General features: G+C 42.6%; 1 protein-coding gene across 14 annotated transcripts in view; it reads right to left on the bottom strand.

Moving 5' to 3' along the window:
* Positions 1-23,043, bottom strand: part of UBE3D (ubiquitin protein ligase E3D) — a 232,181-nt gene that overhangs the window by 202,909 nt on the left and 6,229 nt on the right. For 11 of the 14 annotated variants that reach the window (XR_008698030.1, XR_008698031.1, XR_008698028.1 and 8 more), the window contains exons 2-4: positions 18,825-19,021; positions 14,837-14,927; positions 2,714-2,945 (exon numbers count right to left, since the gene is read on the bottom strand). Coding sequence is in view for 10 of the 14 variants with exons in the window: in XM_055534891.1 (XP_055390866.1) it covers positions 2,714-2,945; positions 14,837-14,927; positions 18,825-19,021 (520 nt within the window). In the remaining 4 variants the exon portion in view is untranslated. Of the gene's footprint in view, positions 1-2,713; positions 2,946-14,836; positions 14,928-18,824; positions 19,022-21,640; positions 21,659-23,043 lie in introns of those variants that run through there. The other 3 variants (XM_055534893.1, XM_055534894.1, XM_055534899.1) reach the window with 3 other exon arrangements.

A 23,043-nucleotide genomic window follows, 5' to 3' on the forward strand; every position in this document is an offset into this window, starting at 1 on the left:
TTAAAATACATTTTTTTAAAATAAAGGTTCACTTGTTCCCAGTCCCAGTAGCATTTATTTTAAAAATAAAAGTTCCTGTTCCACGTGGGCTCCTCATAAAATACGTTTTTATAATCTCCTACAAGTAGAGATAAAAAAAATTACTTCTACCAAATACTCAGACAACACGCAGAACGCATCATTCATGCCTGATAAGCTCAACTAGTCTTGATCTTTGAAATTAACATATTATAACGCTTTCAATTTTGTGAAAGAGAAACTCTGCTTTGCAGTGCATTTTTCTTGACCTATGCTTCATGGAAATAATCAAGCAAGTTGTGCAGAGCAGCAGCCTAGCAGTGTAGGAACTCTACAGAGCAAACATCAAAGACAGACATTGTTGTGGACTAATTAAATCAATATATCTGCACGATGGCACTGCTGCTACGAGAAGTGGATTAGCCGTCTGTCCTCATTTTTACTTTCCTTTGTGTGGCTTCCATTCTAAGGACCCTTGATACTGTCTCACCAGAAAAATGTTTCCCAAGAGATACCATTAGGATGCTGTGTCACCGTGTGACATTTCAAATCCCTGCTAGATGGCTAGACGGGGCGATATGAGAAACAGGTTTTCAACAGCACAGAGAAGCCTTGTTCCCACAGGAGCCATGAGAGCACTGTGCAAGAGGTCCCTCCAAATTTATGTTACTATTTTGGTCACAGGCATATTCTTTCAACTGCTGCAATATGCAATTAAAGTGAAACTTCCATCCAAGCTAACTTGAAAACAATCTTGTCAACAGTAGCTTGTCATGACAGTAATTTCCCATCATCTCCTTGTTACTTAAAAAACACAAGATCTGACTATGACACAACTCATAGGATGGCTGTTCACAATTAAGAGAAATTCTTGTAAGTGGCATCATAACTGATAAAGACGCACATGTGAGGAGCTTGTTTTCATATAGAATACAGAGTTCATCTAAAAAGGGAAACTCATGGTTTTGTTTATTTAATCTTTCCCCATTTCTCTTCTACTCACATCTTCCAAATATTTTTAAAATGTATAGCTTAATTATAAAAATGAAAGTTAATATACATAAAAGAGTAAAGCACTAGTATATTTAGATTAAAATATAATTTTACCACAACCATATTAAATATAACAGATTTACATTAAGTGCTTACCATTTATCTTTGAAAACTATAGATGGCTAAAGCACTATAATTATGGAGGTATTCTAATATATATATATATGTATTCTAATATATGCATATATTAGAATACATATACTTCATCTAATATATATTGGATAATAGACACACATACATACACTGAAAAGCAGCGGAGATCAAAGGAAATACAAGTGGTTATGACTTTATGAAAGCTTAAGATACTTACAGAGAGTTGGGGTGAGAGAGGAGAGAGAGAGTCAAGTATTATCATTTTAAATGGAACCTAAAGTTAAAGGGACTTGTGTTTATGGTGAAAGTTGAGACACTTACATAATTTAAACTGATAACCTCGACATTTGTCAAACTTCCTTAATCTCCCTTGAATTATGCTGCTGCTACTGCTGCTAAGTCGCTTCAGTCGTGTCCGACTCTGTGCGACCCCATAGACGGCAGCCCACCAGGCTCCCCCGTCCCTGGGATTCTCCAGGCAAGTACACTGGAGTGGGTTGCCATTTCCTTCTCCAATGCATGAAAGTGAAAAGTGAAAGTGAAGCCGCTCAGTCGTGTCCGACTCTTAGCGACCCCAAGGACTGTAGCCTACCAGGCTCCTCCGTCCATGGGATTTTCCAGGCAAGAGTACCAAGAGTACTGGAGTGGGGTGCCATTGCCTTCTTGAATTATGATACAGTTCTATAAACTAGCTGACAAACTAAGATCTTCTGGACTGCTGCGTATATCCTAGAGTGGTCTAGTTCTTACTACAAAATTTACAGGAGCTCTAAATGAAATTTAACACACAATGCCTTGGTTCCCACCAATAATCAGATGTTAAAAGGAAGATTCTCTGGCAATGATTTTCTTAACGTTTTAAATCACATCTGTATTGACCTGCCATCCGGGGAACAATTTCTCACAAGGGCCGAGTCAATGCCATTGATTTTCTTTTAAAATAAGGTAAACCACTTGCTCTCTGCAGTGAGAGGAAATAGCCTTCTCCCTCCAGCAACTTTGAGAGCAGGAGCGCCTGATATCAGTTGTCAGGCACCAACATGGAGCCTGTGGCCTGAGCTTACTTTCCACACTCCTCCACTTCCTCTGTTGCTTGATGGCATTTGCTCGTACAACACCCGCAGAAGTCTAGACTATGGAAAGACACAGGGAAATTACCTGGACCTCACAGGACAGTAGATATCCTACAGCCAAAGAACAATTTCCATTTAAATCAGACTCTGAGGATAAAATGCACATGGATTACGGAATACTGTCCTAAAAGCAAGGAAATAGGGCACTTTGGTTTGTAAAACACTAACATTCCCAAATCTATGCACAAAGAAGCCTCTTTCCCTTCTTCCTCCAGCCCCTGTGACTATTTTGGTTTAAGGCCTGTACAAGCCCTTTCTATATATCAAAAGAGCAGGGTTTGATAGAAGCAGTTGAAAAATCAAAGATTTTGGCCTTTAGGACTGCCTGTTTCACATGCCCTGAATGAAGAAAAGACTGGAGAAACCAGTTTCTAAACCCACTTCTAAATAAGCATTTATTTTAAAAGATATTTTACCGATTTTAGGTGGTTCTCAGAAGAAAGATGGTGTGTCTCCACTGGGGCTCCTTCAGGTCTTGGCTGCCACAAATCACTCTTTAAATTCACCAGGTAGAAACAGTCTCCGGTGAAACAGTCATTCTCTCGTGGATGAAGTGGCTTATTAGCAAAGGGGTCAGGATGACAACACCACTCGTCAACCAGAGCGCCCCAGTTATCGCCTGGCAGGGGGAGCACTCTCAGGAGCGTCCTAGCGGAAAGAGGAAAGATCATGGTTTACAGAACAAAACGGAACTGTGATCTCAAAATTAAATCAGCATAAAAGATGAAAGAAACTCATTAACCATATTGCTTGCAGTGGTATTTTTCCCCTTGATGACAACAGTAATATATACTCAATATAGACAATTGTGAAAATACAGAGAGGTATAAAGCAAATAAAATCCATCTTTTCCTTACCACTCAAGGACAGGTAACTGCTTTTTTACATGACTGTTTATCTCCTTGCCAGCCTTTCAAGAGAGACAGCTGTACACATATGCACACCGTCTGAGAGCAAAGGAAATACACAAACTGTATCCTGCTTGCACTGCTGCTTTTTTTTTTTTAAACTATATCAGGCTACTTAATGACTCTATTCTATTCCACAGGTATGCCAAAACTTTTTAGGTCATTCCCTCACTGTTAGATATTTGGGTTTTGAGTGTTGCATTATTAACAACATAACAATTATTATGATGAACAGTCTTTTTAGAAAATCTGTATACACATCTGACTATTTCCTTGGGAAAGAAATCTTTTAAGTGGGAGAGTATAAGCACAAATGATACACATATTTTTAAATCCAATTCCCCTATGGACAAAGTGCTCTCCAGAAAGTCTATACCAATCTATAATTCTTCCACTTACCTTTTCCAGAACTGAATATTATCATTTTTCTATGTAATGGGTGAAAATAAAAAAATTTTCAAAACTGCTATAATTGGCAGTTCTTTAATTACTGGTGAGATTGAACCAGCTTTTATATTTATTCACCACTGTATCTTTTCTGTAAATTATGATCAATGGCTGTTTTCCGGTGAGGTATTACTATGTTCTTATTAAGCTGTACAAGTATATTCTGCATTAAGAATATAAGTCCTTGGTCTAAAATCTGTGACAAATATTGTTTCAGGGATGTTGACTTTCATTTCGTCACCATGCCTTAAATTTCAAATCACCCAACCCTTTCTTCTGTGATTTCTCTCATTACTATTTTTTAATAAACTTTCTATTTTAGCATAATTTTACATTTACAAAAGTTACAAAGATAGTACACACAGTTCTCATATATACCTCACCCAGCTTTCCCTAATGTTAACAGCTTACTTAACTAGGGAAGATTTGCCAAAACTACTGTTTTTATCTGGATTTCCCCAGGTTTTCTACTAATGTCCCCCTTTTCTGTTTCAGAATCCGATTCATGACAACACATTGCATTTATTTTTATTTGTTTAAACAAAATTTTAAAAAAATTTTCAACCACACCACACGACACATGGGATCTTAGTTCCCCGGCCAGGGATCAAACCTGTGCTCCCTGCACTGGAAGGCAAAGTTTTAACCACTGGACTGCCAGGGAAGCCTCCAACACATTGTATTGAAACATCATGTTGCTCTCATCTCCTGCTCTGGGGCAGTCCTTCCTTGATTTTCAGGACCTTGAGATCTCTGAAGAGTAATGCCTGCTAAGTCACTTCGGTCATGTCCAACTCTGTGCAACCCTATGGACTATAGCCTGCCAGGCTCCTCTGTCCATGGGATTCTCCAGGCAAAAAGACTGGAGTGGGTTGCCGTGCCCTTCTCCAGGGAATCTTCCCAATCCAGAGATCGAACCTGTGTCTCTTACCTCTATCTGCACTGGCAGGTGGGTTCTTCACCACTAGCACCAGTACCGGTTGGGTATTTTACAGAATACCTCTCATTTGAGTTTGTCTGATATTTTCTCGAGATCAGACTGGGGCTACGGGTTTGGGGGAAGTCTGCCCCTGAGGTAAAGCACTCTTCTTATCACACCACCAGAGGGGACCTTTGTCAATACGACTTATCCCTGGGGATGTCAACCTCCATCACTGGGTTAAGGTGACATCTGCTATGCTCCTCCACTAGAAAAGCTCCTATTTCTGCCTTTGCACACTCTGTTGTTTGGAAGTGAGTCATGAAGTCTAGGCCCCACGCAAGGGGAGAGAAACAAAGCTCCACTCGGGCATTATTTTTACATTTAGAACATCCTTACAATTAAGAAGCCCCTTATATTTGCTACTATTTTTGTTTTATATTTTTCTTGTACAAATATAGACATCTGAGACTTTTGCCTGGTTTACCTCTACTCTAATCTAAATTGGGAAGAATCTAAGGGGAGAAAAAATGTGGCAAGATGATGAGGACATTTCAAAATAACTTATCCTGAAAAAAAGAGAAAACAAACATGCTCCTGGTCTTCCTAATGCTTCTGAATACTGTGAAAGCTTAGAGCACCCTGAATACTTGCTCACTTCTGCTCTAGTCAGCTGGACCATTTACCCGCTAAGGATCAACTGTATTTGATCACATACCTGTTTATGCCACTTATACATGTTATTTTATTTATAGAATTTAATCAAACACATACACCAAGGGACTATATGAGTTGCTATTCCTCTAAAAACTACACATTTCAGAGTAAAGGAAAGTCAGTTATTAAAAAAACATCACTGGTGAAATGTGGGAAACACAACTCTAAAAAACTGAGGTGAGGGAGAGTAAAAACCTAGAATTCTGCAATCAGACTGCTTCAGTGTTTAACTTCTCATTCGACTTTAAAGAACCTAAACTGGAAACTCTGGATAATGAATTTAGGATAGCATAAGTGAAAAAAGCTAAAAGAGTCCACAGCAGCAGACTCACATTCAACATAATGATATTAGTTTCATAATAAAAGACTAGTTAAGTTAAAGTACATTTGCATGTGTTAAATGAAAATATTTAAGATGCAAATGCATCATTTTTAAATGATTCCCTTGTGTGAATTCTTTTTCTTTGATTTTCCCAATCAATTCTGAGTCTCATAAAAGGGCAACCATATCATGGAGGAGGGCAGACATTTAATTTATAATTCCAGAAGACAGAAGTAGGAACAAGAAAGGCCGATTTTAGTTTAAGAGGAGCAAGAACATTCCCTTTCAAATTAAGCAATACTTCAGCACTAGCATCATTCAAAGTGCTGAGTCTGTTAAGGAGATTAAGAAGCAATTCTTTCAACATATACTTTCTAAAAGCCTACTAGGAGTCAGGTATTCTGCTGACAAAAAATATCAGCAGCAATACGTATAGCCCCATTGTCAAGGTATTCACATTCTAGTAGCAAATATATATCTAGAAAGGAAAAACAGAACCAGAATATAATAAGTGCTCATAACAGAGTCGTAGTTCTAAATTCTCAGGAGTTGAGGGGGGAAAGGTAGGGGATGGCTCAGATCCCCTTTTTCACCTCTTTCTTCAAACGTACATTCCCACCTGCATATAAAATGTGTATATTACCTTAGGGGATCTGTGCATTTGCAAAACCAACCAACGAACTCAGGGAAATATGTACCAAGTGTTAGGGGAGTCGAGTATACACAGGCTTCAGAGAAGAAGTATAATGTGAGCTGACCTTTGAAGGATGAATAGGAGTTCTCTAGACAATGAAAGGAACTAAGCAAGCACATAACAAGCATAGGAAACAATATGAAGAGAGGTGCCATATATGCTTAACTTGCCACTGTAGTCCTAGCACCAGGCACAGTGGTTGACTCACTGTGTAAGCTCTCACTTGTCAAAGGAATGAACTATGAGGTTGGTGCAAACATATTAACCGCATACGTTGATAACTATAACATGTGAGGCAGTTACTGCAGCATACTCAAATGAAATCGTTACCAAAACTTTTCCTTGCATGCGAATGTGACCTTTAGTTTAACCACCTAGACCTGTTACCCTGGAAACCAGGTAGATGGTAGGCATTGATTATATTGCTAGTCAAGACCAACTGTAATAAAAATGATCATTGATTGGCATATTGCATCTGGACCAGGAGCAAGTCTGAATGATCTGTAAATATCCAATGAGGATGTCATGCTTTGGACTTCTCTGAATGTAAGCCTTTGTAGGGAACCCTAGAAACTATGCCAAAGAACTGTCATAAGGTGCGACTTCCCTGGGGGTCCAGTGGCTAAGACTCTGCATTCCCAATGCAGGGAGTCCAGGTTCAATTTCTGGTCAGGAAACTAGATCCTGCATGCCACAACTAAGACCCAGCGCAGCCAAATAAAAATAAATAAATTAAAAAAATTAAAAACAATGGAAAAGAATCAACATAAGATCCCTTTGAATCCTAAGATCCCTGCTTAGGGTATGAGGCTTCTTCTCAGGATAGCCCCTGCACTTGCTGATATAAATCTTATACTTTATACCTGGAACCGTGTCACACAGGGAGACAAGGGTCCCCAGAGGGTACATGACTTGCCATTTGCTTGAACTGCTGCAGACAACTGCCCTGTCTGCAGACAAGAAACACGGTCTGGCCGGGTAGTGCTGTGAGTCCACAAGGTCAGCTGAACTTAGGAAAACCTCAGGTAGGCACTACTCACACTTTATTGCATGTGATGCCCATTACAATTTCGTGAGATAAGAATCTCCATTTCCTTGTTATAAAGAAGGAAAGGGAGGCTCAGAAATGTTAACTAATCTGTACAAGTTCACAGAGTCAAAGATGATAAATGAAGGCCGGATCTTAGCCCAGGCCTTTCAGGCACCAATCCCTAGGAGAGAGGAGCCTGGCGGGCTACAGTCCATGGGGTCACAAAGAGTTGGACACGACTGTGACTAACACTTTCACTTCTTTCCAGGCACCAAACTCTTTCCCTTGGAATATACTCCCTCTCCTGGTCACACATGTCAGTAAAGGGGACAGGGAAGGTGGGATGGTACAGACCACATGGGGTGTGACACAACAGTCTAAGGGGTGCGGACCTGGTTCTCCAGACAGTTGGGGAGCATCACAGAATTTAAGGTGGGGAAGTGACAGGTCAGATTTTTTTATATATATAAATTTATTTATTTTAATTGGAGACTAATTACTTCACAATATTGTATTGGTTTTGCCATATATCAACATGAATCTGCCACGGGTGTACATGTGTTCCCCATCCTGAACCCCCCTCCCAACTCCCTCCCCGTACCATCCCTCTGGGTCATCCCAGTGCACCAGCCCCAAGCATCCTGTACCATGCATCGAACCTGGACTGGCGATTTGTTTCATATATGATATTATACCTGTTTCAATGCCATTCTCCCAAATCATCCCACCCTACAGGTCAGATTTTAACAAAGATGAGGAAGACAAACAAAGGTGCCCGCTTAGAATAACATGGGGGCCTGTACAGGTTTCTAGATCTGGACAAGCTCGCTAAGATTCTCTGTCCCCAGACATTCTGCACATAGTGCCAATAAACAAGATCCTCAGTGCAGTGTTCAAGGCAGCGATGTCAAGACCTGATACGTCATCAGAAATGAAACTGCACAGAGATTTACAGAGATCTGGGGGGCTTCACGCACATTCACCCAAAACGTGATTATTTCAAACTTGACCCGGAATCACAGTGAATAAAAGCTCTACGTAATCCCATAGCTACCTATGTAAGACATCGAGCAAGAAAACACCCAATTCACAAGTCATGGCAAAGATAAAACTGTTTTTACAGCAGAAGGAAATTTTCTGATGTTTGGAAAAAACATAAATCCTTTAAGAACAAAAGATGTATTTAGATCACAGCTCTCCTGAAAATATATCTACCAAAAACCCTGAAACTTTGATAGGATTTACTTCCCAAGAGAACTTTCAGAAGAAAATATATATTGTATTTTTTTCAAGGTAGTTTTTAGGTAAAAACCTGCTGAAGCTCAGAAAAAGAGTGAAATAATTTCTTAAACTTTCTCTCAGTTTAAGATTCTAGGATGAACAGCAACACATAATTATAATTAATTAAAATGTGCTGCTGCTGCTGCTAAGTCACTTCAATCGTGTCCGACTCTGTGCGACCCCATAGACGGCAGCCCACCAGGTTCCCCCGTCCCTGGGATTCTCCAGGCAAGAATACTGGAGTGGGTTGCCATTTCCTTCTCCAATGCATGAAAGTGAAAATTGAAAGTCAAGTCGCTTCAGTCGTGTCCGACTCTGTGCGACCCCATAGACGGCAGCCTACCAGGCTCCCCCGTCCCTGGGATTCTCCAGGCAAGAGTACTGGAGTGGGGTGCCATTGCCTTCTCCTAAAATGTGCTAGTTATATTGAAATATATACATTACCATATATAAAACAGATAGCTAGTGGGAAGTTACTGTATAACACGGGGAGCTCAACCCAGCGCTCTGTGATGACCTAGAGGGGTGGGATGGGGGGCAGTGAGCTGTGGAAGGAAGGTTCAAGAGGGAGGGGACATATGTATACTTATGGCTCATTCACAATGTTGTATGATAGAAATCAATGCAACATTATAAAGCAATTTTCCTCCAATTAAAAATAAAAATAAATGTGCTAGTTATTTTTAATGCATCTTAAGCATAAAGCTTTTGGGGAAAAGAACTTAAAATGCACAATTTTAATAAATGTTACTGACTGATGGTGCTTTTTTAAAACTTAAACATAAAGAAGAAAATGAAATGCCTTAGCTTTAAAAGTGACCATTAATTACTGATAATAACAATGGTAATAATACAGACCTTTCACATTGGATTAGAACCAAGTGGACGATAAAAATTTTAAAGAAGCCATCAAGTATCTAAAGCTCAAAACATAGGGGCTGGAATTTAGATAAATTTAGCTGGCATTATTTAACTGATGGCCTACAAATACTATGAAACTAGCTTTGCATTTTATTATCATTATGTACATACTTAATGTATTATCAGTCCTGAATATTCATTGGAAGGATTGATGCTGAAGCTGAAACTCCAATACTTCGGCCATCTGATGCAAAGAACTGCCTCTGGAAAAGACTCTGATGCTGGGAAAGATTAAGGCAGGAGGAGAAGAGAAGGACAGAAGATGAGATGGTTGGATGGCATCACCAACTCGATGGACATGAATTGAGTAAGCTCCAGGAGTTGGTGATGGACAGGGAAGCCTGGCATGCTGCAGTCCATGGGGTCACAAAGAGTTGGACACGACTGAACGACTGAACTGAACTAAACCAATTCAGTGTGTGCCTGTACTCTCTTTTCACGTCTTTGTTCTCCTTCATATAAGTGTGACTATTCATAGGAGTAGTTATTTTCAGACTGCAATAATAGCTTGTCTGTCAAGGTGACCAATCAACTAGGTGCATATTCTGACATCTCTTATGTGGCAGTAAGTCTATTCTGCTTGTTACCTGCTAGAGTTTCAATGCCCTCAGAGCTGCTGGGCTGCCACCCAGCTCTGGTGGTGCAGATAGAACAGTGAGGGCCTTTTCAGAGACCTCAGGAGACCTCAAAAATGACTGAAAAGCAGGCTTAGGTTTCAAAGTCATCTGCTTAGCCAACCAATATAACTCAAGTCTGACATGCATTTATTTCTAAAAGACATACCAAATTCCAAACACAATGATCATTTAGCTGGTTCTGAGACTAATCACAATGAAGTAAATTTTATTATTGTTCTTGCCTGGTATTAGGGACTTTCACTCTCAACAAGAGCATAATCAAAAATTGTGTATGTTCGGATAATTTTTACAAAACAACTCTGCTGAACTGATAAGAATGCAAATTGGAGAATTTCACTGTAAAGAAACAAGACATTCTTTGTTTGTAAATAACCACAACAAACAGCTAGGACTGTGTGATTCTGAATGAAGAAAAAAAAATGGCTGTAATTAGCAGATTTTGTGCACCCTGGTGCTAATAACTATTAAAAGCCATTAATGAGTCTTAATAGGTTAAACAGTCTTCTGCACCTATAATTTGCTTGATGAGAATCTTTTACATTAAAAAAAAGAACAAGCATGAGTTTTGTACTAGCCAAATAGTCATAATTCACAGAAGCCAAGGTGCAATTTTTTAAGGTTCACTAATCACAGAATTTTCATGCTGGCAGGACTCTCCCCTGTCTGTCTAACTGAACCTCCCAATGTTTCAGATGAGGAAACTGAGAATCGAAGTGACTTGTTCCCAGATAGAAAGATTAGCCAGCAAGCAGATATTTAACTTGGCTCCACTGCTCCCAACACAAGAGCTCCTGCCAAGATAAACCACCATATTCCAAGATGCCTTTCTGAAAAGGATGCCAACAATGAGTTGATTGTGATTACAAGCCTGCTTTGAAATACCTTCGGCTTCACTTTCTACTTAATAAGCACAGCTGTCCTTTCCACCTGCACAGAACAGGTAACTGAGGGAGAAATGAGAAGACCACGGGGCTTAATGCAATCGGTCGGCATGACGTCCTTGTGCAGACACAGGAGGAAGCATGGTTTTCCATCAAAGGGCCGGCTGCCTACAACTGAGATGGAAGCAAAGCTTTCAGTTGCCCACTAAGGATCTCTCCACATTGCCCAAGAGGCCTCCACGTGTCAGACCCACAGTTGTGACACACGAAGGCGTCCAGGGAAGCTTTTCTGTTAAGCAAGGGCGAGTCACATCCATTGTGGATCTTCTCAGAAAGATAAGCGGAAAGAGGGGGTCATTTTCCTGGCATGCCTAAAAAATTTGGAGTCCTAAATCAAAAAGGTTTGAAACACTGTACTGGGTTAATGTGCTGGTTTGCTGATAAGGCCAATTACGGAAAAGGGGGTAGAACGAGTCTGTAAAGACAATTAAAAAGAGCTTGTCAAGTATTCACTCCAATTTATATTATGGCCTTAAACGCTCTTCACAAGGGCTTCCCTGGTGGCTCAGACAGTAAAGCGTCTGCCTGCAATGCAGGAGACCTGGGTTCAATTCCTGGGTCGGGAAGATCCCTGGAGAAGGAAATGGCAATCCACTCCAGCACTCTTGCCTGGAAAATCCCATGGACGGAGGAGCCTGATAGGCTACAGTCCATGGGGTCGCAAAGAGTCGGACATGACTGAGCGACTTCACTTTCACTTTCTAAATGCTCTTCACAAGTTAGGAAAATAGGCCATCTTACAACTACACGAGTTGAGGTGAGGTGATGTGGACAAGGTTCCCCAGCCTCTGAGGGTAGAGCTGGAGTTCAAACCCAGGTCCTGTTCTCCCCTCCGCTTCTCAGTCCACAGCTTCCAAAGGTCAGGATTGGGACAGTGAGTATGGTCCATCAGTGTCAGCCTCTCAGCCCTCGTTCCCAGTTCCACGGTCTCAAGGTCATAAACGGGACTGACACAAGACAGAAAATGCAGCATCAGCTGACAACAAACCAACTTAGTTCTTTAAGACGGGCACACCAGGAAACTCGAATCCTCTGGTGAACTTTTTTGAAGTTGCTCAGTCGTGTCCAACTCTTTGAGATCCCACAGACTACAGCTTACCAGGCTTCTCTGTCCATGGGATTTTCCAGGCAAGAATACAGGAGTGGGTTGCCATTTCCTTCTCTAGGGGATCTTCCTGATCCAGGGATCGAACCCAGGTCTCCCGTATTGCAAGCAGATGCTTTACCCTCTAAGCCACCAGGGAAGCTCCTCTGTAACTCCCAGGTCTCTCACTGTTGCAGAGGCACGCAAGTGTCAGAGACTGTGAGTGACAGTTAAACCGAAGCCTGAAAAAGACGGAGAGGAGGAAAACTTTCCCGGTTAAATACCAGGGCAATCTGGAATCCTCTGAACCTTCCTGGGTCAAGCGGGCCTGTCCCCGACAGCACGCTCTGCAACCACCTCAGCTTTGGAAAATCTGAGCGAGGACGTCTCCCTCCTCTGCAGATTCAGAGCAACGCCCTGGCTTCCCCACGATCACCACTCAGACTGTGCTCTGCTCAGGACCCTGCACTTACACGAGCATGAGCTTCCGTGATCTTATCTACCCAGGAATCAGAGAGCAAGTGAGACAGACTGATGGAAGGCCAGGATAAGCACCCTAACATTTATCTCATTCAAAACGCTAAGAATTTACAGAGAACGCACTGAGCCTGCTGCCGCCGGTGATGACGATGAAGACGGTGGTGAGGCTAAGAACCACAGCAGTGGCTGTCACATGCTGAAAGCTTCCCAGTTAAACTCACTCGAGCCTCCCCAAAACCCTAAGGAGGTAGCTTTTATTGTTATCTAGATTTTTGTAATAATAATACCAAAGAAGAAAATATGAACGCACAGAGTGGTCAAGTAACTTCCCCAGGGTCACAGCTAGTAAATGGTGGGCACAAACCCAGATGGTCTGGCTTCCTGGTCTCGGTTACACCACACTGCACTCTCAACAGGAGTGGGGAGGTACGTGAGTAAGACTGTCCCCACACCCAAAGCCTACAGTTTAACTGGGAAGACAACAGATAAACCTCCAAGGGGTACACAGACCAACCTAAGGCTCAGGGGAGGCTCCCGGCAGGAGATGCTCAGTCTGCTGAGTCTCAGTTCAGTTTAGTCGCTCAGTATTGTCCAACTCTGTGACCCCATGGACTGCAGCACGCCAGGCCTCCCGGTCCATCACCAACTCCCAGAGTTTACTCAAACTCATGTCCATTGAGTCAGTGACGCCATCCAACCATCTCATCCTCTGTCGTCCCCTTCTCCTCCCGCCTTCAATCTTTCCCAGCTTCAGGGTCTTTTCAGAAGAGTCAGTTCTTCACATCAGGTGGCCAAAATATTGGAGTTTCAGCTTCAGCATCAGTCCTTCCAATGAATATTCAGTCTAATGAATATGCTGACTAGAGAGAAGCTAATCAGAGGGAGATGAGCATGTTCTCAGAGAGGAAGTACGTTTCACTAAGGACTGCGGTGGGGCTGCCTGTGAAAAGACTGTGGGACTGCAAGCCCATCACCAGAGCTGTGCACAGAATGTGTGTAAATAACAGTGTGTAGTTTTGGGGGTGAGAGAGGAAGGGGCTGGGGGAAGGAGACTGAAACAGGAGGGGGCGGTGGTGAACAGAGTTCAGCTCCTCCAGCACCCTGTGTGGTATGCTGAGGGCTAGTGGAATCTATCCTGGAAGAAATGGGAGGCTTGGGGAGGCTCTGAATGGGGAACCCAGCTGCCTTTGGGAAGTGCTCTTTGGTGAGAGGACTGTGGCCTTGAGTAAGAGGCAGAAGAAGTGGAGGGGTATGGAGAACAAAGGAGTATCAGTACCCAGTGACTGGCCACCTCCCGGGACACAGGGATAGAGAGGACTGGTGTCTTCCCTCCACCAAGACCCCGAACGCCGGAGCGGGTCTCAGGTATGGACAGGCATCCACTCCCATCTAAATTTCTAAGGAAACACTAACAAAGAGCTCTGAACTTTTCCTTTATAGTACTGTTAACAGTAATAAGGGTTGCTCCGTCTTTCTAGCCTATGAGTGAATAGAAAATTCAGGGAGAACGGTTCATGCCCAGGCAATAAGAAGGCCGACAGGAGGAGGAGAAGATGGAAAAATAAAAGAGACAACATGGGAATGCAAAGAGTACAGCAAAGGGCCCTCCCCATCACAATGGGGAAATCACTGCACACCACGAGAACAAGCTACAAGATTAACCTAAGCAGCAAGAAAAGGTTAATTTGTGCTCTATACGCTGTTTTAATAAGCAGGGAAATAGGAAACGGATTTTAGAGAGGCACTAATAAAAATAGCTCAAGTAAAAAAAAAAATCGTGCTGCAAAAGCTTCTGTTATTTAGAAAACGCACTTCATGTGGAAAAACTCATTCACCAGGATGACGCCTACAATGTGTGATAGCTGTCGTGTCTGATTTCAGAGGAGAGGGGCTGGTCTACACCAGCTCCTGCACCCAAGACAAGCCCCCCTCCCTCAAAGCCAGCAGCCTGTTGTCCCCCTTTGTCAGCTGGAGGAGACCTAGCTGCCCCGTGATTGCTGGAGTCTGGGGGCTGCTTGGTTCAAAAAGTGACATTGAGCTGGCTCTCATCTGAAGGCTACAGACTGCCCTCTTGGCAGTTCCTTCAAAAATTCTGGTGGCAAAAGAGAACAGCCACTGCCAGGCACAGAATAAGTCAGTGCTAAACGTGCTCCTTACCTCTCCCTTATGATGACTTCACCACAGGACTGGCAATAAAACGTGCAACATCCTTGGTCTTGTGAGCTTTGATTAAACACTGAAATCAGTTCTAGAGGAAATCAAGGAAACAGTGTGTCTTAAGAGGTTTGGGATAAATATATTGACATACTTAAAGAGTTTAATAGCTGCAATAAATCATCACCAATAAACACTGTTTATGATCTACCCAGAAGTACACACTTAATTAGTATTATCTGATGACTCAACGCCAAGCAAATATTGGGAATGTTTTTTAAAAAACACCAGATTCTGCTACATGTTTCACAGCTAGGTATTGCCCTAAAAATTATGTATGTAACATACCACCGAGTTATCTCCCTCATTCTAGAAATACCAACACTAAAGATGAGAGAGAAGGAGCTATTTCTTCCACATCGAGCTAACTACACACAGCTTCTCCTTCCTCAGCTTTCTTCTGCTAGACTTAGGGACAGTTTTTCATCACTGAGACTGCTGGTAAACAGAGTTCTTAGATTTAATTCGATTTAAACAAAGCTGATGTCCGGTCTGGATCGTATCAGTCTGTACAAACAATATCAATCTTGAAATTGGTCTTTATTGGGCAGGTCTCTGGGAATGAAATAGCTCCTAAGAACAGTTTCATCTTACAAGAGCAAAACTCAATTTCTGATTAAAGCTGTGGGAAAACAAATTATTTCCCATAGTATATGAAAAAGCTATGTAAGACAGAATGTTCCCTTAGTTTCTGTTATTTCATTCACAAAGAAAGGAAACTTTCATTTCCAAAAAACCCCAAAGAACAAAAAACCCAATCCACAAAAATATCTGTTAAAAAAGTCTGAGGCGTCCCTGGTAGTCCAATGGTTAAGAATTCCCCTGCCAACGCAGGGGTTCAATGCCTGGTCTGGGAAGATTCCACATGCCACGGGGCAAGTGCGCTCATGTGCCTAGATCCCGTGCTCTGCAACACCGCAGTGAGACGCCCACACACAAATAGAGAGGAGACCCAGCTCACTGCGACTAGAGAAAGTCTGCATGCAGCAACGAAGACTCTGCACAGCCAAGAATCAATAAAATAAAAAATAAATTAAAAAAAAATTAGATTAAAAAAAAAGTCTGAAGAAATGAGGTTATATCCATTAGAATCAAGCCATTTGAATTTTGTTGTTACTTTGTATCTTAAGATCTTTTAAAAAACATCCATGCTAGAAAGTTTAAGCCTTGAGAGTTAAAAATTCATCTGTTTAATTTCTAAGACTGCCCTGTAGCACTAAGGTGAACCCAACAGTATTCTTTAACTCTGAGCAGAAAATAAGACACCCCAGATTTTCCTTTCAAGATGGATAAACAAATTTTCAACGACACACTGCCCTCTGCTGCTCGCCCAGCAGGATGCAGGCTCAGGTTCAAGTCAGAACCTTCTGATACAGGGGCATCCTGGGAAGTACTGCTGCCTGGGGATGAATCCAATGCTGATGCTCCATCAAATTTTACTGCAGCCAGTTCTGGGTCAAGGATCACGTCTGACCTATGTGTTCAGAACAGTGTAACAATATGTCTACTGTAGTCCTTAAAAGAGTAGTCTTATAGTTGAAAAGTTTACTTTGCAAAAATTTCGAAATATAAGATTGAATGCTAAAACTGTTTGCTTCCTACCACAGATTTTGACTTATGTTTACAATAGTATGCACCTATCTGATATTTTGTACCTATCTGATATTTATTCATTGAGCAATGGTTTCAGTTCAGTTCAGTTCAGTTCAGTCGCTCAGTCGTGTCCAACTCTTTGCGACCCCATGAATCGCAGCACGCCAGGCCTCCCTGTCCATCACCAACTCCCGGAGTTCACTCAAATTCACGTCCATCGAGTCCGTGATGCCATCCAGCTGTCTCATCCTCTGTCGTCCCCTTCTCCTGCCCCCAATCCCTCCCAGCATCAGAGTTTATTCACCACCTATTATGTGGAAAGCACTAAAGCAATTAAGCACTGAGGAATCTATTTTGCATACCCCTTAATGCACTGCAGAACAGGACTTTGAATGTTTTCCCTTTTCAGATGGTTAAGCAAAATATATGTTAAAAATGTAAAGAAACTGGAGATCCAAACAATATGCAAACCAACACACAGCAGTCAATTTACTGCGTCTGACAGTTAAAACCAAACAATAATGTTTGCTTATTTAAATTAAAAAAAAATAGTTCAAGTTTTGCTATTTGTCTAATAACTGTTACAGAATATGCGTAGGCAACAAACTAATTCTGTCTCTGGAAGGTTTCCATGCCTCCTTGGTATGGGACCTAAAATCATTGTCCCAGAAAACCAGCAGCAGATTTGAAAACACTCCACTGTGGCTTTCACGCCTGCTTGTCCCGTTTCCAGACGTGACCCCTGATTCCTGCAGTGGTTACTGTTCATCATCGCTAAAGAAAGGCAAGGACGTCACAGGAGTCTGATTCCCAAGGCCTCTTTCCTGAAACCACCCTCCCCCTGCCCATCATCAGGCACTCTCAGAGCATCTGTTAGTCTGTGTCCCATCTCAAAGGCCTATCCCTCCTTCCACGGTTATTCCAACAGTCATTCTTAGGTTTATCCTATGCCACTTCAGCTCCAGGACATTTCTTTCCTGTAACCAACCCTGCTCAACTCAGACTGATTTTTCACTCATCCAGGACTTGAGCAAAAATCACTCTCTAGCAAAAAAAAAAAGCGAAACTCCCTCTACTTCTCTTTCTTTTCAAACGCCAGGACAGAGGCTCCAGGAATGCCTGACATCTCCCCAAGAGCTCTTGGTTACCATCTTGCTGACTCTGCCTCAGGGCTCCTTGAAGCTCAGATGAAAGGCTTCATATCCACGTGGCAACAGAGAAATCCCAGATGCAGCTGTTAAGAACTTTAATCCTTCTCAGAGAATGAGCATCACAGCCATTTATTACAGCCTCCGCTTCCCCTTTTTACAGCATTTTCAATCCTCTGAAGCACAGTACTCAAATGGCAAGAGAGGAAATGTACCAATAAGGTCATTAAATTATTTTCAGAAACGATTCTATGGTCTTACTGAATCCATACGCCAATAACAGAATACTGGAAATCTAACAGGCATAACAACAATATGCATCAAACTTCAATTCGGAATCTTTCTACTGGGCTGGCCAAAACCTTTGCTTGGGTTTTCCCCTAACATCTTCTGGAAAAATCCAAAAGAACTCTTTGGCCAACCCAATGTCCTACTCTCTCTAGTTGGAAATGTCTCTACATGTATGGGATTCTTCCCATCATTGCGTTCTCTGGTCAAATATCACTCTCCCAGAGTGATCTTCCCTGACTCTCATCTGCCCCTAGTCATGCCCTACACTGGTATTCTGCTTTACTCCTCCTACGGCACTTAAGTCTGTATCCAAGTAACTTGTGTGTTCAATATTTGTTTCCACCATTAGAATGTAAGCCCTATGAGGGCAGAGATCTTCTAGCTTATCTACTTGTATACCCCAGCACCTAGATCAAAGAGCTCATATTTGCTGGATGAATGAATGCCTTCATATAAGGCTTTAAAATCAACCAGGTCTGGCACACTCGCCCTCTGATTTCATCTTCCTATCAACTCTGTGAGCCAGGTTATTTTACAGTTAAAGAAACAAAGCAGGGAGGACACAGGAAAACCTCTGTACCTTTTGCTTCATTGTGCTGTGAACCTGAAATTGCTCTTAAAAAACGCAGTCTCATAGGAAAAAGAAAAAAAAAAGACTCTTAAAAAAGCCTGAAAGAAACAAAGTGACCTGTTCAACTGCATGCAGTTAATAATGAGCAGAGTTGGCCAAAAAAAAAAAAAAAACAACAACTTAGATCTTTTGGACCCTCAGCTCTTTCCTGCAGGTGATGAGCCTGATCCCTTCACTTGGGAAAAGTTCAACTTTCAAAAAAAAAAAAATCACCTTTGATTTATAATGAAAAAGCAAATGCAGAGACAGAAAGGCCAGCGCTACTCACCTGGGCGGCTCTCGGCCCGCGCATGTAGCCGCAGGTGCAGCCCGTCCCCGGGCACGTGCTGCAGCCCGCGGCAGGTGGACGGCGCGAGCCTGACCCCTGCCGGCAGCCGGAGCTCCGTGCAGCCGCCGGGGCTCTGCATCCGGAGCGAGGACGGCGTTACCGAAACAGCCATGGGCAGACCTCCTTCCTTGGAATCCCTGGGAATTAGAAATAAGAGGCGAGAGATGATTTCACATGGATGAAAACCAGACGATGAAAGAAACTAAAATGGCCAAGGAGCCCTCTGTTCTTCAATCAGGGCCCTGAGTCTAGTCACTGTCCCAGGATAAAGAAACAGCAGTGAACCTGTCATAAAAGAAACGGATCTATTAAATGAGGTCAGAGTACTTTCTTCTGTCAATGTAACATTCAAGTTCACAGACACATTTTTCATTCTTTTCTATTCTTTTTTTTTAATGTTAACCATGCATTTAAAGCATGCACTTTTTTCCCTTGCTAATGATCCTGAGTGCCAATCTCTCCTCTAACGCTGGGCTTCCTCCCTGTACTGAAGCCTGAACACCGCCCTCTCGCCGCCCCCAGCCATTCTGTTGCACAGCAGGCCACTTCCTTTCCGGACACCCCCTCTCCTGTCTCACCACTCTCTCTGTCTTCAGCTTCTGTGAACCAGCACAGCGGAATGCTGGTCGGTCAGACATCACTCCCTAGTTCATCAGAGTACTTCTGGCCAGAAAATTCAACAAGGTTGCCTAAGACAGTGGCTTATTCACCTTTGTTTCCCTTGACCCTAGCGTGGTTTGGACATTTATTCACTCACTGAACACCCCTTTTTTGGGTTCTACAAAGTGCTAGGTACTGGGAATAGGACAACGACTAACAGGGCATTTTCTCTGTACGCTGCCCCCACCCCAAGTAGGGGACAGGCAAGAAAAATAGGAATGATCAAGACAGCATTAAAATGACGCTGCACTTACTCATGATAAACATAGGGGACTATGGAAGCAGTGGAGAAGGGCAGGGACTCTCCCAGGCCTAAGCACTAAATAAATGTTATGTGAATAATGAACGGATGAGTCAGTGACATATTGTTTCTGAGACCAGCATTTCAATGATGTTTTATGTTATTTATAGTAAATTAGGGTAAAGCATTGGTATTTGATATACAGGATTTTGATAAGGAGGCCTGCTGCTGCTGCTGCTAATTCGCTTCAGTTGTGTCTGACTCTGTGTGACTCCATAGACGGCAGGCCACCAGGCTCCCCCGTCCCTGGGATTCTCCAGGCAAGAACACTGGAGTGGGTTGCCATTTCCTTCTCCAATGCATGAAAGTGAAAAGTGAAAGTGAAGTCGCTCAGTTGTGTCCGACTCTTAGCGACCCCATGGACTGCAGCCTACCAGGCTCCTCCAGCCATGGGATTTTCCAGGCAAGAGTACTGGAGTGGGGTGCCATTGCCTTCTCCAATAAGGAGGCCAGGAGTACGTAAAACAAAAGGCACAGGAGAAAAAAAAAAAACTCTGTCAATTTTAAGAATAAAAAAAGAATGAAGAGAACAATCTAGTGAGGTACGAATACCAGGCAAGAAAGGATCCAACCCACTACAAACACAGATCATTTGATGTAGAAACAGAGTAAAACACAGCTGCTGTCTACCAGGCACCAAAAGTATACAAGGGGATGAAGACATCTAGAAATGATCCCTCTGTGAAGCTGGAACATGCTTAGCATTGCACCAGAGCAGCAAAGCACAGCAGCAGCCCATCTGCTCAGTGTCACTGGAGTGCAGAAGGTGGGCCACCTGCCTGAACGTCATCCAAGTAGAGAGGTCACACCCTGTGTTCAGGTGTGAATCTTGGCCAGGCTTCCTATTTTGCCTTAGGAAGGTGTAAGATTATTTTATGGCTAATTCCCTTTTGAAGCATGTGGACCTGCACTTAATTGGCAATACAGAATCAAGAACTAGAGTCTTGGGAATTTCCTGGCAGTCCAATGATTAGGACTCTGAGTTTTTGCTGCCAAGGCCGAGGGTCTGTTCCCTAGTCAGATCCTGCACAGTGCTTGGCGAGGTCAAGAATTTTAAAAAGAAATTAACCAAGAAATTATTTAAGAAACAAAAAACATAACAAACAAACAAAAAAAACTGAGTCTTTTCCAGAGAAGACAATATCAAACTTAGTCAAAAGTCTAGTCTTCAGAAATGATGTTGAATAATCCTCTAAAGCAGATGTCAGAAAACTTTCTATATTAAAGGCCAGATGGTGAATATTCAGGTTTTATAGATCATATATGGTCTCCAAGGCACAGTCTACTTTTTTTTTAACAACCCTTTAAAAAATATAAAATCCATTCTTAGCTCACAGGCTGTTCCAAAACAGGCCACAGATTAGATCTGGCTCATGGGCCATGTTTGCCAACCACGGCTCTACAGACACAATTTGTCCAGTTGGTTACTTCAGTGACTTTCAAGCTGAACCGTGCAGTTGGCAATTGGAAGTGTGTCAAAGGAAACCACCAGGTTCCCAGGTCTCCGGCCCCCCATCCCTGGCTTACCACTCTTCCCCCTACCCCTTCCCCTTCCTGAAAGACTCAGTTACACAGGGCAGAAAAAGGTAGGCACCTGACCAAGGGCGGGAGCACCACCGTGGCCTGGGGTAGACATAAGAAACCCCGCTGGGAGAGGAGGAGAGCGGCGGCCAAGAGGGCCGCCCAGCAAGGATGCCCCGTCTCACCATGGAGTTTCTGGGCCTGTCTTGGTCTGCTCAGGTGGCCATAACAACACATCACAGAATGGACAGCTTAAACAACATTGATTTCTTACGGTTCCAGAGTCTGGGAAGTTCCAGATCAAGAAGCTGACAGACTCCGCTCTTGGAGAGGGCCTCCGTCTTGGCCTTCTGTCTCCTCATCTGGCAGGCATAGGAAACTCTGGTGTGTCTTCCTCTAAGGACAGGAATCCCCTCATAGTGGCTCCACCCTCATGACCTCATTGAAAATTGATTATCTCCCACAGGCCCTATCTCCTAACACCCTGGCATTGGGATTTAGGGCTTCAGCATATGAATTCTCAGGGAACCAAAACATTCAGTCCATAACAGAGCCAAGGTGGGTGTCAATAAAGAGTGGAGGGAAGGGAAGTAGGAAAGAATGCCAGTGGAAAACTCTACACAGAGTGAAACTTACCGAGTATACTAATACACGGCATGAGGATAGTGGAAGCCAGGATTCGCACGGTGGGAGAACAGCTACAAAGAGGGCAAGGGAGAAAACCACAATGGATCCTGTGGTAGTAGACTAGAATCTGAAATACTTGGGCAAAATCATGATTTCCAATGCATATATTAGGTTAGCGCAAAAGTACCTGCACTTTTGCAAGTGCTGAAATTTGCTATTTGATATTGGATTACATTCTAAATAAATGTAATTATGTTATATATCATTTTAATGCACATTCCCAATTTTTTGCCAATGATTTATTACTTGCTATTTATTTTATTTTAGACTATGGAAATGATGCTACAGAAAAAGCAAATTCCAGTGATTTTCTTATTTGAATTCAAAATGGGTTGTAAAGCAGTAGAAACAACTTGCAACACCAACAACACACATAGCCCAGGAACTACTCATGATCATGTGGCGCACTGGTGTTTCAAGAAGTTTTGCAAAGGAGATGAGCCTTGAAGACGAGGAGCGCAGTGGCTGGGCATCAGAAGTTGACAACAACCAACTGAGAGCATCATCGAAACTGATCCTCTTACAACCTCAGGAGAAGTTGCTGAACAACTCGACATCAAGCATTCTACAGTCGTTCAGCATTTGAAGCAAAGTGGAAAGGTGAAAAAGCTCGGTGAGTGCCTCATGAGCTGACCGAACATCAAAGAAATCATTGTTTTGAAGTGCCGTCTTCTCTTATTCTACGCAACAATGAACCATTTCTTCATCGGACTGTGACATGCAACAAAAAATGGATTTTATACAACTGGTGATAACTAGCTCAATGGCTGGACAGAGAAGAAGCTACAAACTACTTCCCAAAGCCAAACTTGCACTAAAAAACAGGTAGTGATCACCACTGTTTGGTGATCTGCTGCCCATTTGATCCACTACAGCTTTCTGAATTCTGGCGAAACCATTACATCTGAGAACTATGCTTAGCACACTGATGTGATGCCTGCAAAAGGGAGTGGTCAGCAGAAAGGGCCCTATTCTTCTCCACAACAAGGC

Source organism: Bubalus kerabau, chromosome 9 (assembly GCF_029407905.1).
Source record: "Bubalus kerabau isolate K-KA32 ecotype Philippines breed swamp buffalo chromosome 9, PCC_UOA_SB_1v2, whole genome shotgun sequence".
In the NCBI taxonomy this organism is placed as follows: domain Eukaryota; kingdom Metazoa; phylum Chordata; class Mammalia; order Artiodactyla; family Bovidae; genus Bubalus; species Bubalus kerabau.